The 15,455-nt window shown below is 45.3% G+C and overlaps 2 protein-coding genes across 2 annotated transcripts; both read left to right on the top strand.

Moving 5' to 3' along the window:
* Window positions 1–1,934: 1,934 nt before the first annotated feature.
* LOC148822283 (uncharacterized) lies at window positions 1,935–7,657 on the top strand. Its single transcript, XM_088930521.1, has 6 exons — window positions 1,935–3,448; window positions 4,482–4,642; window positions 4,756–4,969; window positions 5,514–5,614; window positions 6,533–6,670; window positions 7,133–7,657. Exons 1-6 carry the CDS (start codon window positions 3,338–3,340, stop codon window positions 7,221–7,223), a joined length of 816 nt encoding a protein of 271 aa, XP_088786647.1. The 5' UTR covers window positions 1,935–3,337; the 3' UTR covers window positions 7,224–7,657.
* An 859-nt stretch (window positions 7,658–8,516) lies between these two features.
* LOC148822282 (putative methyltransferase DDB_G0268948) lies at window positions 8,517–15,165 on the top strand. Its single transcript, XM_088930797.1, has 6 exons — window positions 8,517–8,976; window positions 10,715–10,875; window positions 12,439–12,652; window positions 13,227–13,330; window positions 13,919–14,056; window positions 15,020–15,165. Exons 1-6 carry the CDS (start codon window positions 8,866–8,868, stop codon window positions 15,117–15,119), a joined length of 828 nt encoding a protein of 275 aa, XP_088786923.1. The 5' UTR covers window positions 8,517–8,865; the 3' UTR covers window positions 15,120–15,165.
* Window positions 15,166–15,455: the final 290 nt, after the last annotated feature.

Raw genomic sequence — 15,455 nt, 5'->3', positions numbered from 1 at the left:
TCGATAACATGTCACGATAGGAATGCGCGCATCACGATCACATCGCAATACCCATTGCGACTGGCGCATCACTGTCATGGCGCCACTGTCGCGACATTAAGTCCATATATCGCGATATGACATAATCCGACAAAATGCCCCGAGCCCATGTCGCGACATGGAGCCCGCATATCGCGATATGACATATCCCGGCAAAAATGCCCCGCCCCATGTCGCGACATGAAAGGCCCTATATCGCGATATGACATGCCCAGCCAAAACGCCTACCCCCCATGTCGCGACACAGAGTCCATATATCGCGATATGACAAAAAGCTGTCACGCCCATGTCACGATATGAAGCCCATATTTCGCGATATGACATACCCCGACAAAATGCCCCGCCCCCATGTCGTGACACGGAGTCCATATGTTGTGATAGGACATACCCTGACAGGAGATGCTGACCCCATGTTGCGACACAAAGTACTATCTGGGTATATCATGTCCTGACATGAGACCTTTGTTGCGGCAGCGGTGACATGGAAGCAAGGCGCCAGTCGTGATATACACTGACGCGCTATACATGCGATATACATGGGGTCCCTATCATGACATGCTGCGGAGGTCTTGTCGCGATGGTATCCCTCAGTTACGCGTTTGGTAACAGTGTCACGGAAGGGAAAGAAAAGGAAAACGTGCCTCAGAAAATAAAAAGCATCGATCTTACAATCACGGTGATTTTACATACATTACAACCACAGGTTTATGTCATAGATGGTTAACTTGTTGGCATGCGTCATGTCTTAGTATTATTCACATCTAATTACATCACATATGTTTATAAATATCGATTGTCTTTAAAATGTTAAGGGTACGAGCTAAACTGTAACAGAGCTGTAACAAAAAAAAATGGACATCGTAATGAAAAAACATTCATGTTGTGTGCTGCTGTTAGTGTATGATGAAAAGTGACCAATTTACCTCAGTACTTATACGAGTGTATAAGAAGTCCTTTGGGGTAGACTTTTGGGGTCGGTTTTCAGACGGGGAAATTAATTCGTTGTTCCTATAGGCTGCAGTTTTTAAAGAACGCGTCCTCAATGTGTATCGCGGTACTCTAATTAGCTGGGCAGGTTTTATTCAAAGCTGCTTCGCTTACTTCCTTACTTAAGAGTAGAGTGACAGCCGTCCACCATTTGAACTCGCAAGCTTGCACTACAGGATCAAGGCGCACACAACTCTTGCGGTGCGCTCAAAGAGCTTTATCGGCACGACCGACGAACTGCAGTGTGGCCTGCGCAAAAACCTTAGATAGAAAAAAACACACTGTTAGATATTTGCATACACATAATTATGCAAAGGAACAAGTAATAGGTTCATTCCATGCTGAAAAGAGAAGAGAGAAAACACAACGTTTCGGCTGTGAAGCCTTCTTCAGGTGTGGCTCACCTATGAACCTATTACTTGTTCTTTTGCAGACTGCGCATGCTGACGCAGCTACCCACCTAAACATAGTTACTAGGAGACACTCTGTGCCTCAGGCTGTGACAGGTGATGTGTGGAGTGGTAGCTCTGTGGCTAAGGATCTGGGCCTGTACCTGGAAGGTTGCCAGTTCAAATCCTGCAGCCAGCAGAGGAATCCTACTCTGTTAGGCCCCCTGAGCAAGGCCCTTAACCCCCACTGCTCCAGGGGTGCTGTACAATGACTGACCCTGCACTCTGACCCCAAGCTTCTCTCCCTGTCTGTAAGAATGCAAGAAATTGTATAGGGCTAATAAAGAAACATTATTATTATTATTATTATCACACACTGGGCTGCAGCTCTATTGAGCTCCCTTCCCCCCTCTCCCAGCACGTTTGGGAGCTGTTCTGATCCTGGCAGTGGGAATTTTGTGTCGCTTAGTAAACAAAAGCTCACATAGTCGGCTCACATAGTTTTGCAGAGAGCTCTCTTGCAGTTTTACAGGGCTTGCTGAGGTGCAGTTCCGGGGGGACTGGAGCTACTGTAGGTAACAAAACATAGCTTACTGATTTACATGTGAGAAACAGCTGTTTTTTTTTTGTTTGTTTGTTAGTGATATCCTCACCATTCATAATGCAAAATGCACTCTGCTCGGTTTGAAATATGGTGAGCGGCCACCATTGTTCCCTTTAAACAATACTCTTTTTTCCCACATTTGTCCTTGAAAAACTCTCGATACTGAGAGTATCACTTAGACGAGTCATTAGTATTAAAATGCTTTAAAATGTACTGCTTTTTCAATCATATTTCTAATAATAGTGGGTCTGAATGCACCTCTGTTAGTCAAATGTGTTTTGATGTTTTGGACTGGAGTTGAAGAACCTGTGGCTACAATGTTAATGGGAAACTGGATGCAGGAGTTAAAGTATGCGTTGGTGTTTTTTTAGATTGCTGTGGTGGTTTCTCGAGGTATAAAGTATGATTCTGTTTTTTTTCTTCCTTGTTTTCAATGGATATGGTTCCTGTTGTTTGTTTAAGTCTGTGGCTATCAGATACTGTAGTCTCAGCAAGATTTGTACTGGCCCCTGACTGCACACACATAACATGATGCTTGTGTATATTTACTTAAAGATAGTACTGAAAAGTTAAGATGTAGATTTATTTTTTTGTAAAAGCAGAGATCATTTTCTGAAACCTTTTTCCGTAAACCTTACAGGGTTCTGTATCCATCACAATGCACGGTATATGTTGGCATTTTTTGTTTTGTTTTTTCAGCTGTGAGATATATTTGTAAAATAAACTTCCTGGCAACTGCAAAAAGATCTCCATCTCCTCACGCTGACAATGCATGTTAACTCATAAAGGACACTTTCTAAAACTGCACAAACTACAACAGATGGGCTGAGTGTTGGCCCTGTTGGCTAAGGATCTGTGCCTGTGACTGGAAGGTTGCTGGTTCAAGTCCTGCAGCTGGTAGAGGAATCCTACTCCGTTGGGCCCCTGAGCAAGGCCCTTAACCCCAACTGCTCTGGGGGTGCTGTACAATGACTGACCCTGCGCTCTGACCCCAAGCTTCTCTCCCTGTCTGTGTGTCTCATGGAGAGCAAGCTGGGGTATGCAAAAAGACAAATTCCTAATGCAAGAAATTGTATAGGGCTAATAAAGCAACATTATTATAAACATAGCATTGGAATAAGTGATGAATTTCTTCTCATATTCACAGAAATACACGGGAGAATGAAACAAGCTCGTTCAGGTTACGTAAGGGAAGTGACGACACATCTTTTTCTATAAGGTCAGGGAGAATGATTAACAAGTCTGTTTGAAGATAATCCCGTCTTTTTCTGCTGAGTCTCAGTTCCGTAGAAACTTTTTTTCCGAGCGCTGAGGAAAGATGGCCTTCCGCCTGTTTGAGGAGAAGCACCATGCCTCCGTCTACCAGAAGTTCCGCTTCACCCCACCAGAGGAGGTCAAGACCATCATCCTCGACTACCTGGACAGAAAGGTGAGGGTCTCGGGGCCCAACGGCTGCAAATCAGGGTGGAGATTTCAAGCAGAAGGTGTCCTGCAGTGCAGAGAGTCAGCTTCTTTCCTGACCCCATTATGTTATTGAGCACTGCAAAGGCGGACCTGACTTTATGAGAACATAAGAACAGTTACAAACAAGAGGTGATCACATGGCCCATAAAAACCTCTTTGATACATAGTCCCTCCCACTGTTTGAGACTTTGATGTTGGCCGTATTGATATAGTTTGTCCTCTGATTCTGTTAACAATGGTTTGCCATGGCTAATCTCTAGCTGTGGAATTAATGTGCAGCCGCTCTGCACTGAGCAAGGGAGTGTCCATCTCTGAGCACATTTGTCAGCAGTGCAAGAGGCTGATACAATTCAAAATGCTTTAGTCCAGTACATTAGCATGTGCTTGCATGACCTCCACTGACTTAATGTCTTTACTTTGCTGTCTGCATTGTATGATGATGACCTCTTTGTCACACGTCTCCACACCACCTGAGCATGTTTGTTTAATTAAAAATGGCTCATGAATTCATGTGCATAAATTGTGTGGTCCTACTCTTTGGTGTATTATAAAAATATCTTACCTTTCCTTTCTACTGTTGTTTTATTTCATGTGTTTTCTTGTGTCCCAGTGTACAAAACCATAAGATGTCTAATGTGTAATGAGGAGAACGAGCACTTCAGCCCTTTAGTGCATCATCTTGCTGTCATTCTGTCCCAGCATTAACACTAGACATCATGCATAATCTTGTGTACGAAATGCCCTGGCTATCCGTATCCTTCTTGATTTCTGTTAAAGTTAAAATTGTTAACCACACCTCCCAGTTATGTCTTTCCTGTCAGGATCTAGGTCTTTTATTAAGATTATAAAGAGCAACTGTCCCTGCTGCACTGAGTAACCCTGCCTGACATGATGCTGCTCAGACAAGAGTCTTTGTTTTCTTAGCATGAGCTCCCAACCCAAATGCTACTGTCTTTGTCCATCTGCCTTTTAGCTATCTTCTGTGTGTCTTGCCCTAGAAAGAGAAGCCCCATGTGCTGGCTGTAGATCTGGGCTGTGGGACGGGTCAGAACACCAGGCTTCTGGCTCCTCATTTCCAAGAGGTGGTGGGTCTGGACATCAGCGAATCCCAGCTGGCGGAGGCAAGAGCCGTGCCTGGATTCTCCAACATCACCTACAGGTCAGTGTGGACTGACCAGCATCGCCCCCTATGGGCAGGCTTGTGCAGAGTCTCTCCTGTCAGTGCTCCACAGCAGCCTCACAGGGCCCTGACCTCTCCTTCTCACCGTGCAGAGCTGGCAGTGCTGAGGAGATGCCTTTCCCAGACAGCTCAGTGGATCTGATCACAGCTGCATCTGCAGCACATTGGTTTGACGCTGAGAGGTTCCTGAAGGACGCCCATAGGGTCCTCAAGCCACAGGGCTGCATGGCGCTGCTGGGCTTCGCTAGCAACATAGAGTTCCACTATGGAAACTGTGAAGGACAACTCACTTCCATCTACAGACAGGTAGGGGAGACTCAGGCAGACACAGAAGATCAGAGGTCTGCAGAGGAACAGGCGAAAGTTTATGCCAGGCTGAAAGGTAAACAGAAAAGACAGAGTGTTTCTTTTCCTTTCAGCATGAGATGAACCTTTACCTGCTCCTCTGCAGCCTACGCATGCTGACGCAGCTCCCTACCCAAACTCAGATCAAGGGTCTGTTTTGTAACAGGACCTATGTAGACAGCTCCACTGAATCGTGATTTAAAATTAAAGCAAGAAGTATAATTGCTTCACGGGATATATAGTTCTGTGTACAGTTATCCTTTCAGGAAAATATATAACTAGGTAAAGTTATATATTTTCCTGAAAGTATAACTTTAACTCAGGGGAGATGACATTAGAATTACATAAAGCACAAGTAAGACCTAGTTTAGAATATTGTGTTATTTTGTTTTAAGCACAGCATTTTAGAAAATATTAAAGGGCATGTTTTTGCAATGTATAGATCCAAGCTGAAGCTGCTGTTCTATGTGGATTTAAACAAGTACTCTTGTATTATTTTCCCTAGCTTGAGGACGCCCTGTTACCATACACCAGCCAGAAGGTCACTGTGGCCAATTCGATGTTACAGGAGCTGTTTGAGGCCATCCCCTACCCCGACAAAGAAAGGTAGTGTGGAGAATGAGGCCATGTGCTTAGAAAGTCAGTCTGGGTGCAGTGGCGTGGAGCCACTGTTGAACCCTCATTGAACCCCAGGCTCATGAACGTGTGAAACGTTGCGGTATAAAATTAGCAGAGCTGGGAAACCACTGGAGGTTGTCATCTAAGATAATTCTGCCACAGTAGTGCAGGTCTGATGTGGTAGGTTTCCCAGACCACTGGATCTGCAGTCCTTTGTTTTGTGTGAAATGGCACGTTCAGCCAGGCCACACTTTAGCTGCGGCTGGAGTCCTGCTACATGCAGACATTCTGTAAGGATTACATGCAGGATCTCTTACCCCCCGAGTGATCACACAGCACCAAGCACATTGTTGTCCCGCTGAGCCCAGAACACAGCACCTCCCGCCTGCCTGATCCGTCCCTCTGTTCCCCTGTTGTTTAAACGGGAGTTTCATTTGAGGTCGGGGCTGGCTTACTGGAGGTGAGATCTTGGCAGGTTTTCTGTAGAGCAAGTATCCAATAGAAGTGGGATTTCAATTCATCTTCCCAGAGCTACAAGAGAGAGTATTACTCCTCTGCAAAAGTGTCAGGAAATACTATGCACTTCATTTTCCACTTATGTGGGCATCCTGTCCCTTCAGAAGCTCCTTCTAAAAGTGCCTCCTTCATGAAAGCATGATCACACGGGTGGACAGCAGAATGAAGAGCAGAGATGGCTGCTGTGTAAGAACATTGCTTAGACACATGTCTCGTTACACAGTGCTGTGTCGCTCACTACGTTGCTCACAGCTTCAAGTCTTATAGGACTGCCCAAGAGGGACTCTGTAAGGCAGGTTTAGTATTTGCTGTTTCCTGTTAGTGTAATGCATTCTTCAAATTTTTGCTTTGATCAAAAAATAAACATGTGTGACTGTACTATGTGCATAGGGTTGGAGACATAGAAATGAACATTTTCAGACCGGTGAGCAGCGTTGTGGGTTTTTGTGAGTCCTTCTCGATGTACCAGGCGTATCAGAAGGCAGAGCCAGAGGCTGCGAGGGCGCTGCTCCAGACCACCCAGCAGAGGTAATGTGCACCCAGACACTCACACCTCCTGTCACCTTATCACCCTCCTGCCACTCTTAGATCTGTACTGCCACAATAAAACCACAGGGGCCTGCTTTTAAAACTGAGAACAGGAGGCATGTGGGGCTGTGTGCGTCCGGATCAAGCTGCACAGACACTTTATATGAGCTGGCTCCTGGCTGACTATCATAATAGCAAACAAACGAGCTTTCTTACATTCGAGTTCTTATGCTCACATCTCTATGAACTGGGCACTGGAATTATATCTAAGTATATTGAAACACCTTTTCCTGTTTGTTTTTTTTACCATTATTTAGAAAAGAAATGGGATCGTACTGTGTGCAGTGAAAGCTTGATTGTATTAGAACTGCAGGCAGCCAAGTGAAATGGAAAGCCCTGTAATGTGATGTTTGTTAATGGGATTCATTCTTTCGTTGTGATCTGTGTGTGTTTTATCTGCAGGTTTCTAGAGGAGATGAGAGTCTCCTCCCCAGAGACGGAGGTGGAGGTCAGGATGAAGTATTTCTGCGTGCTGGCCAGCAAGCCGCGCTAACGAGCCCTACACTTTTGTCTTTAGCTCCAAGGGAAAGATTTCTTTTCTTCTTCTTTGGAACACTTCTGATTTTAGGGAATTATTTGTCTTTCATGTTTCACCCGTTCCCATTGCACAGGTTGTAAAACTCTTAGTCTAGCCTGCTAAATGTTCAGTTCCCATGGGATTACATCACCCAGTAAGAAAACGTTTGTTGAGCAATAATGCAGAAGAAGCTTTAGCTTAATCTTTGCTGCAGAGGAGATGTGGTAGAGAGGGGATGGAGAGTTGAATGTGTGCAAGCGAGAGATGCTCACTGTGTTTTCCAGAAACTGGCATAATGGAAATTAATTTTGCACACTGAACTTCCTCTACAGATGTGCTCCCTCCCAGCCACGTTATTTCACCTCTAACATCCAGTGTGTGCAGACTCTCATTAAAGATTATTGTAAAGCGACTACAGCCACTTTTCTTTTTAGTTTTAATGTGTAGAGAAAAAATAGATATTTATATTCTGTCATTCTGCAAAGCACTTTGAGAAGCCACCTTCAAAGAATGTTCTACATTCTTGATGTAGATGACATACCACGACAAATCCTACAAAATGCCCCAACCCCATGTCGCGACATGGAGCCCGTATATCGCGATATGACATACCCCGGCAAAAATGCCCCCGCCCCATGTCGCGACATGAAAGGCCCTATATCGCGATATGACATGCCCAGCCAAAACGCCCACCCCCCCATGTCACAGTCCAAATATCGCGATATGCCAAAAACTGTCACGCCCATGTCACGACACGAAGCCCATATATCACGATATGACATACCCCGACAAAATGCCCCGCCCCCACGTCGCGACGTAGAGTCCATATGTTGTGATAGGACATACCCTGACAGGTCGCGACACAAAGTACTATCTGGGTATATCATGTCCTGACATGAGACCTTTGTTGCGACAGCGGTGCCAGGGTGACATGGAAGCAAGGCGCCAGTCGTGATATACACTGCTGCGATATACATGCAATATACATCGGGTCCCTTTCATGACATGCTGCGGAGGTCTTGTCGCACAGTTACGCGTTTGGTAACAGTGTCACGGTAAGGAAATAAAAGGAAAACGTGCCTCAGAAAATAAAAAGCATCGATCTTCAATCACGGTGATTTTACATACATTACAACCACAGGTTTATGTCATAGATGGTTAACTTGTTGGTTTGCGTCATGTCTTAGTTTTATTCACATCTAATCACATCACATATGTTTATAAATATCGATTGTCTTTAAAATGTTAAGGGTACGAGCTAAACTGTAACAGAGCTGTAACAAAAAAAAATGGACATCGTAATGAAAAAACTTTCATGTTGTGTGCTGCTGTTAGTGTATGATGAAAAGTGACCAATTTACCTCAGTACTTATACGAGTGTATAAGAAGTCCTTTGGGGTAGACTTTTGGGGTCGGTTTTCAAACGGGGAAATGAATTCGTTGTTCCTATAGGCTGCAGTTTTTAAAGAACGCGTCCACAATGTGTATCGCGGTACTTTGCTGTCTAACCTTTAACCAAGGTTAGTGCTGGGTTTTGAAGTTAATCAACAATAAGGGAGCTGGAATCTTCAAAAACTGCTGCTTCGCTGTCACACGTGTATCTCACGAGAAGAGCAAGATGGCTCATCGTCTCTTCGAAGGCAAGGAACATGCCTCAGCCTACAGGAAATACAGAATCTCCCTGTCTGAGGAGCTCGTAAACTGTATCCTCACCTTCCTGCATGAAAAGGTAGGACATTAACCTGGATTAACCAGGCACTGTTGAAAGCATGTGTTGTGCAAAAGACTCGCAGAGATATTAACTGATATAGTCCGATCTGTAATAATTTAAAGTAGATATTAATTGGGCCTGGGCTGAACACCCCTGCCAGATCCCTGCTGTCTGCCCATGTATTGTGGAAAAAGCAAATGTTTTGCCATTGGACTGACTAATACATTTTTTTGTGGTAAAGTTCACAAACACTGACAAAAGAGTTATTGATTTGTCTAATATAAGTTTTTTTAATGATAAAAGCTATCTTGCATGAATTTAATCATAGAATTGCATTGTTGTGTGTTAAAAATGGTTCCGCCCATATTTGAATGCTCATTGAGAAGGCACTATTACTGCTTTTCGTTTTTAAGAGCGTGTTTGCTTGACTTTCAGAGATATTAGTCCTATGTATCAGGAAATTCTTGGTTTTATGGCTCTGTTGACTCTGGTCTCAGTTGCACTCGCTGACTTATCTTCCAGCAGTCAGCAGATAGAGCAGACACCTTAATAGTGGGTTTGTGTTACATCATTAACTTTTGGTCTAGCACAAACATAAACTCTGGATGGACCTTGGATTTAAGTGTCTGGCACTTGTTTAAAAGCTGGGTCAGTGGCAGTACATTTGCAGAGCTCACTACAGCGCAAGGAACTACACACATGCTGTGAAGCTGGTCATGAGACAATTCAAAGTGTTGAGGTTCAGAATGTCTGCACACATCGGAAATTCTCACTACACAGAATCTGACTTCTGCAATGACAGTCTTTTCAGAAATTTGCTTAATTTTGCTTGTTTAACACACTTTAGCTCTACATTTTACACAATTCTTTCTTTTTTTCTGTTGTGCATTAATACTTGCAATATTGCAGATATTATTCTTGATAGTTCTGTGAAAAAAATAGTTTGTCATGGATAAATACCAAAGCTTATACATGTTCTAGAAGTGGTGAAACCCATGAATTATCCTTCTGTGTTTTTATTTTTCCTGTGTCAGTTTGGCCATGTACTGTATGAGCTCTTATATCTTGGATGTGTGTTTCTGACAGTGGTTCAGTATATGCCCTGTAATGTTCTTCTGGGTCATACTGCCTACATGGCTGATGGTGCCAATCAACATATCTGTAAGCCTGTGTGCGCTGTGTGACCAAGCACCGGAGTGTCTGTTTCACAATGTCACTGTGAATCACAGCATGTCACTGTGAGTCTGTGAGTTTGTGTCCCTGAGAGTCACTGTGTGTGTCCTGTTAGTCATTGTGTGTGTCCTGGAGAGTCACTGTGTGTGTCCCTGACAATCACTGTGTGTGTCCCTGTGTGTCCATGAGAGTCACTGTGTGTCCCCCTGTGAGTCACTGTGTGTGTCCCAGAGAGTCACTTTGTGTGTCCCTGTGAGTCAATGTGTGTGTCCCTGAGAGTAACTGTGTGTCCCGGAGAGTAACTGTGTGTGTCCCTGATAATCACTGTGTGTGTCCCTGCGTGTCCCTGAGAGTCACTGTGTGTGTCCCCGTGTGTCCCTGAGAGTCACTGTGTGTGTCCGTGTGTGTCCCTGTGAGTCACTGCGTGTGTCCCTGAGAGTCACTGCATGTGTCCCTGTGTGTGTCCCTGTGTGTGTCCCTGTGTGAGTCCCTGTGTGTCACCGTGTGTGTCCCTGTGAGTCCCTGTGTGTGTCCCTGTGAGTCCCTGTGAGTCTGAGTGTCAGTGGAGCCATTTTCATTGCAGAAGGGGAAGCCTTTTGTCCTTGCCGTGGATGTGGGCTGTGGCTCTGGGCAGGCCACAGCCAGCCTGGCTCCTCACTTCCAGGAGGTGGTGGGCACCGACATCAGTCCGGCCCAGCTGGAGGAGGCCAGGGGACAGTCCCACCCCCCCAACGTCTCCTTCAGGTCAGAGGGAATGGATGTGTACAGGCTGCATCGCGGTTCCGCCCCTGTATCACGCTTTACACTCAGCATCACTCAGGAATGTTTCTTACACTGCAAATACACTACACTGTATATGTAACACTCAGGTGAAGAAGGCTTCACAGCCAAAACATTGTGCTTTCTTCTCTTTTCAGCATGAAATAAACCTTTGCTTGTTTCTAAAAGAACCGTTTGCTTCTGCTTCAGTCATAAGCAGTACCCCCTGGGTTGGAACTCTGGGCTTGACCCCGCATCCCAGATCTGATGGCAAGGAATTTATTTCTTTAAAAAGAAAGGCCTTTCAGAGCCAAATTAATATTCTATTCTTGTGAGGAACAGATCAATAATCAGAGAAAAGGGCATTGCTTTGTCCCTGGCTTCTGTCCATTCCGGTTTCCCACAGAACAGAATGACTGACGTCTCTCCCCATCTTCACCCCCAGAAAAGAAATATTAATTGAACTAGATGTTAGGGTTATTATGAGCAAGTGATATACTGTATACTGTACTGGTGAAACGCCACAGTATCAATATAGTGGAACAGTATAGACAGTATATAAAGTCTCATTACCCTAAATTGAATAAAGTTATTAGAAAATGGATAGATAATTTATAGTGTCTTCATTTCGTGTGGTATTTAAGGAGCTGTGGCCTATAGTGCTATAGTGCTTTGGTTTTGAGTATTTTGTTTCTACAAGGATGAGGCAAATTTTGGCATGTTTGGTATATTACAAGTACCACTTTGCAGTGTAAACATTTTTGCACTTAAAAACTAGTGAAAACTGTCTGTATCTGTGGCATTACATTTCAGAAACGAATCTAAAACTACACTACAGATAAATCTCAGCCTTACTTCCTCACTCAATTCTAAGTCTAAATTCTAAGTCTACCCTCAACAGAAGTATCTAACCCTATCTCGAATAGTCTTAACCCATAGTGAATTCTGATATAGTGAGCTGTATTCTGTTGCTCTGTGTGCTGTGTGTGAGCTGTATTATGTATTGTGCTGTGGGTGAGCTGTATTGTGTGCTGTGTGTGTCCTGTGTGTGAGCTGTATTGCATTGCTCTGTGGGCTGTGTGTGAGCTGTGTGTGCTGTGTGTGTCCTGTGTGTGGGCTGCATTGTGTTGCTCTGTGTGCTGTGTGTGAGCTGTGTTGTGTAATGTGTCCTGTGTGCGAGCTGTATTGTGTGGTTGTGTGCTGTATGTGAGCTGTGTGTGTCCTGTGTGTGAGCCGTATTGTGTGGCTGTGTGCTGTATGTGAGCTGTGTGTGTCCTGTGTGTGAGCTGTATTGTGTTGCTCTGTGAGCTGTGTGTGCTGTGTGTGTCCTGTGTGTGAGCTGTATTATGCTGCTCTGTGAGCTGTGTTATGTATTGTGCTGTGTGTGAGCTGTATAGTGTTGCTCTGTGTGGTGTGTGTGTGCTGTGTGTGAGCAGTGTTGTGTATTGTGTTGCTGTGTGAGCAGTGTGTGCTGTGTGTGAGCAGTGTTGTGTATTGTGTTGCTGTGTGAGCAGTGTGTGCTGTGTGTGTGCTGTGCTGTTTGCACAGGAACTGCCCTGCGGAGGAGCTGCCGCTGGAGGACAGCTCCGCGGACCTGGTGACGGCGGTGTCTTCCGCGCACTGGTTCGACAGGCCGCGATTCCTGCAGGAGGCACACCGCGTCCTGAAGCCGCGCGGCTGCCTGGCGCTGCTCAACTACTCCATGGACATGGAGCTCCACTACGGCGACTGCTCCGGGCGCCTCATCGAAGTGTGCCGAGAGGTGAACCCACTCCCGCTTCCACCTTGACCTCACACACCAAGCTCCTCTGGGGGTGTCCAGAGGGTGTGTTACAGTTAGCACTGCTGCCCTGATGCTCCTGGCTCCTGCGCTGGTGGCACCTTTCGTGTAGAGTCTGCATGCTCTCCCTGTTGTCATGCCGTTTTTCCGTGCAAAGGCAGGCTAGCTAGTTGAATTGGTACCTCTGACGCGTCCATGTGCATGCGCCCTGTGCTTCGGGGACAGGCTGCAGGCTGCTTCCCAGAATGATAATGGACGGGGTCTCGCCGAAGGTGAAGGTAACGGCCTTGTTGTCTGAAGGTTCCCATCTGAAACAGCTGAACCAAGTCGTTCAGCCGTGAAATATGGATAAATGGAGGATACAAGTATCCCAGATGACTCATTAATTAACTTAAAAACACATAACGAAGCTGTGAAGTTTTAAAGGGCATCAGTCTAACACTCTCAGGAGGCCATTGGTTGTTGGTTGAGAGCAAATGCCAATAGGCATATATACTGTATTTGTAACCCAGACGAACCATGGAATAGCTGACATGCTTTTGATGGTATCCACCAGTTCTACGATGCCCTGAGGCCTTACCACTCTCCTGTTCTGGGCTCCAATACCAGCACGCTGTATGAAGAAATGTATGACTCTTTACCATACCCCGAGAAGGAATGGTAAGCACTGCTGAGCTCAGCTGTAAATGAGAGGAAGCCATTCAGCTCAGTGGGCTTCTTCAGAATGAGTGTCATTCGTGTTTGTAGTAGATGAGGCCATGCAGCCATGCGGTAGAGTCGTGCGTGTGTGTGAGACAGCAGGCCCAGGAGAGTGTCTGGTGCATGCTGACTGCTCTCTCCTTGCTACCTGTCACATTGGTACACTTGTAGCAGCCAGCTTCGAGAGGGTCATGCAGGCAGTGTGGCGTAGTGGAGAAGTCTCTGGCCTTCCAGCTAACAGGTTGTGGGTTCTACCCAGCTGTGTAAGGAGGGACCATCATCACTGAGATTTATGGGGGAGCCATGAGCTTCCTCCTCTTCCTCATATCACAGAAACTGGGATAAGCCCTTGTCCCATGACCAAGTGAACATGGAAAATGAGAGTGGTACAGTATATAGGGTGGTCATATAACACAGGGCTTGCATGCAATTATAACACTGCGTGCTCAAAGGGTTAGCACATCTGTTCCACTCCAGCCTTCTCTGTCATGTGCACTGTGTCTCTATGAGCAAGTGCTGTCACTTGGCAGGCTCTTCTTCTGTCACCAGGCACAATGGGATCACAGTGCGGAGGTTCATGCCTCTGTCCAGCTACATGGGCTTGATTGAGTCCTTCTCCAGCTACCAGGCACTGCTGAAGGAAGACCCAGAGGCAGCCGGATCCTTGTCCAAGCACATTCAGGACAGGTGAGGTCCTCACATAGTCCTACCGCTGACCAAATGAACACTGCCGTAATATTAATAACATTAATAATCACACAGTCTCCAGTGCCCTACACTGACGAGCTACAGGAGCTACAGGAACTGAATCCTTTTTAGTTTTTTTAAAAGAGATGACTGGGAAGGGAAAGTATACAAAATGCTCAAATACGTTAATAAAGCCAAACTAATGGACTTCTTCAGAATGAATAGTGAATCATGAACCAGATGGGAAAAGTGGAAGCTATGAGGAAGTGCATTGAAAACCGAGAACTGATGGCTCTTCTTTACCCAAAGAGCTGTAGGAGTATGGGACAGGCTAGCCAGCCATGTTGTTGAAGCTAATACCCTGGCTCCTTTCAAGAAACAACTGGACGAGTATCCCTGCATAGACTAACTACTAAAAAACAAAACAAAGTAGGTGGGCTAAATGGATTCCTTTCATTTGCAAGCTTTAATATATTCTTATATACAGTACACCTGTCCATCATCAGAAAACCTTTTATTTCTGGCGACGGTAATGACCACCTGGAGCTTATCCCAGAAACACAGGGCATAACGGAGGAAGCCAGGTCATCTCAGGTCACACACACACAAGGAGGATCACACACACAAATAGAAATTGGGTGATACCCACAAAGATAGGGCCCAGTTAGAAATAGCGCAGTATTAAATCATCCGGTTCATGTTCCTCAAACATCATCATTATCTGTCTGTGACTTTTAAACAATGCTGACACACGGAAAAGACAAAGGAAATGTATCAGGTTTGTAAGGGGTGGTTTAATATGTGGTCAAAGTACTGTTCTACTCACTGACATCTGCTCCTTTAACTCCTTTGTTACTGCTGATATGTGTCCCTCTAATAGTCTCTACAAACAGCTATGGCTCTGTTGCTCTTGCTGTCCTCACTGTAGATGCGAACAAGAGGCGGCTGTCTTTTTCCTTTCAGGCTGCTGGAGGTCATGGGAGTCTCCTCTCCTGACACCGTGGTGGAAGTGGCTGTGAGATATCTCTGCGTCTTGGCGTGCAAGCCCAGTGGAGGAGACTGAGCTGCCTCTGTCCTGTGGCTGTGTCGCGCTGTGCTGAAATAAAGCGGGCTGACTTGCACCCAGTGGGTCCACCGTCCTCGTGTCTCCTCATTTTCTGCCACCCATCTGCAGCAGTGCACTCTACATCCTCCTGAAGGAAAACTACACCCCTGAAAACGTCACTGCATGAACAAAACAATACGTGCTACGCTTTAACACAGAGAAACAATAACGTTTGTATTTCTGTAAAACACGGTAACAGCTTTTTATCGCAAAATAGTAGTCTGCTTTTATACAGAGAGACAGTAACATTTTAAATTTGGTACAACACGTTTTATATTCTTTATGTTTTAAGGT

Source organism: Atractosteus spatula, chromosome 13 (assembly GCF_055471065.1).
Source record: "Atractosteus spatula isolate fAtrSpa1 chromosome 13, fAtrSpa1.hap1, whole genome shotgun sequence".
NCBI lineage: Eukaryota > Metazoa > Chordata > Actinopteri > Semionotiformes > Lepisosteidae > Atractosteus > Atractosteus spatula.
Note: the sequence above shows the minus strand (reverse complement) of the source record. Positions and strands in the feature narration are given on the sequence as shown.

Excerpts from the sequence above, each read along its gene's own strand:
- LOC148822283 (XM_088930521.1), top strand. The coding sequence starts at position 3,338 with ATGGCCTTCCGCCTGTTTGAGGAGAAGCACCATGCCTCCGTCTACCAG. Across the intron at positions 4,970-5,513 it reads TCACTTCCATCTACAGACAG|CTTGAGGACGCCCTGTTACC; the intron begins GTAGGGGAGACT and ends TATTTTCCCTAG. Across the intron at positions 6,671-7,132 it reads CTCCAGACCACCCAGCAGAG|GTTTCTAGAGGAGATGAGAG; the intron begins GTAATGTGCACC and ends TTTTATCTGCAG.
- LOC148822282 (XM_088930797.1), top strand. The coding sequence starts at position 8,866 with ATGGCTCATCGTCTCTTCGAAGGCAAGGAACATGCCTCAGCCTACAGG. Across the intron at positions 10,876-12,438 it reads CCCCCCAACGTCTCCTTCAG|GAACTGCCCTGCGGAGGAGC; the intron begins GTCAGAGGGAAT and ends CTGTTTGCACAG. Across the intron at positions 14,057-15,019 it reads TCCAAGCACATTCAGGACAG|GCTGCTGGAGGTCATGGGAG; the intron begins GTGAGGTCCTCA and ends TTTTCCTTTCAG.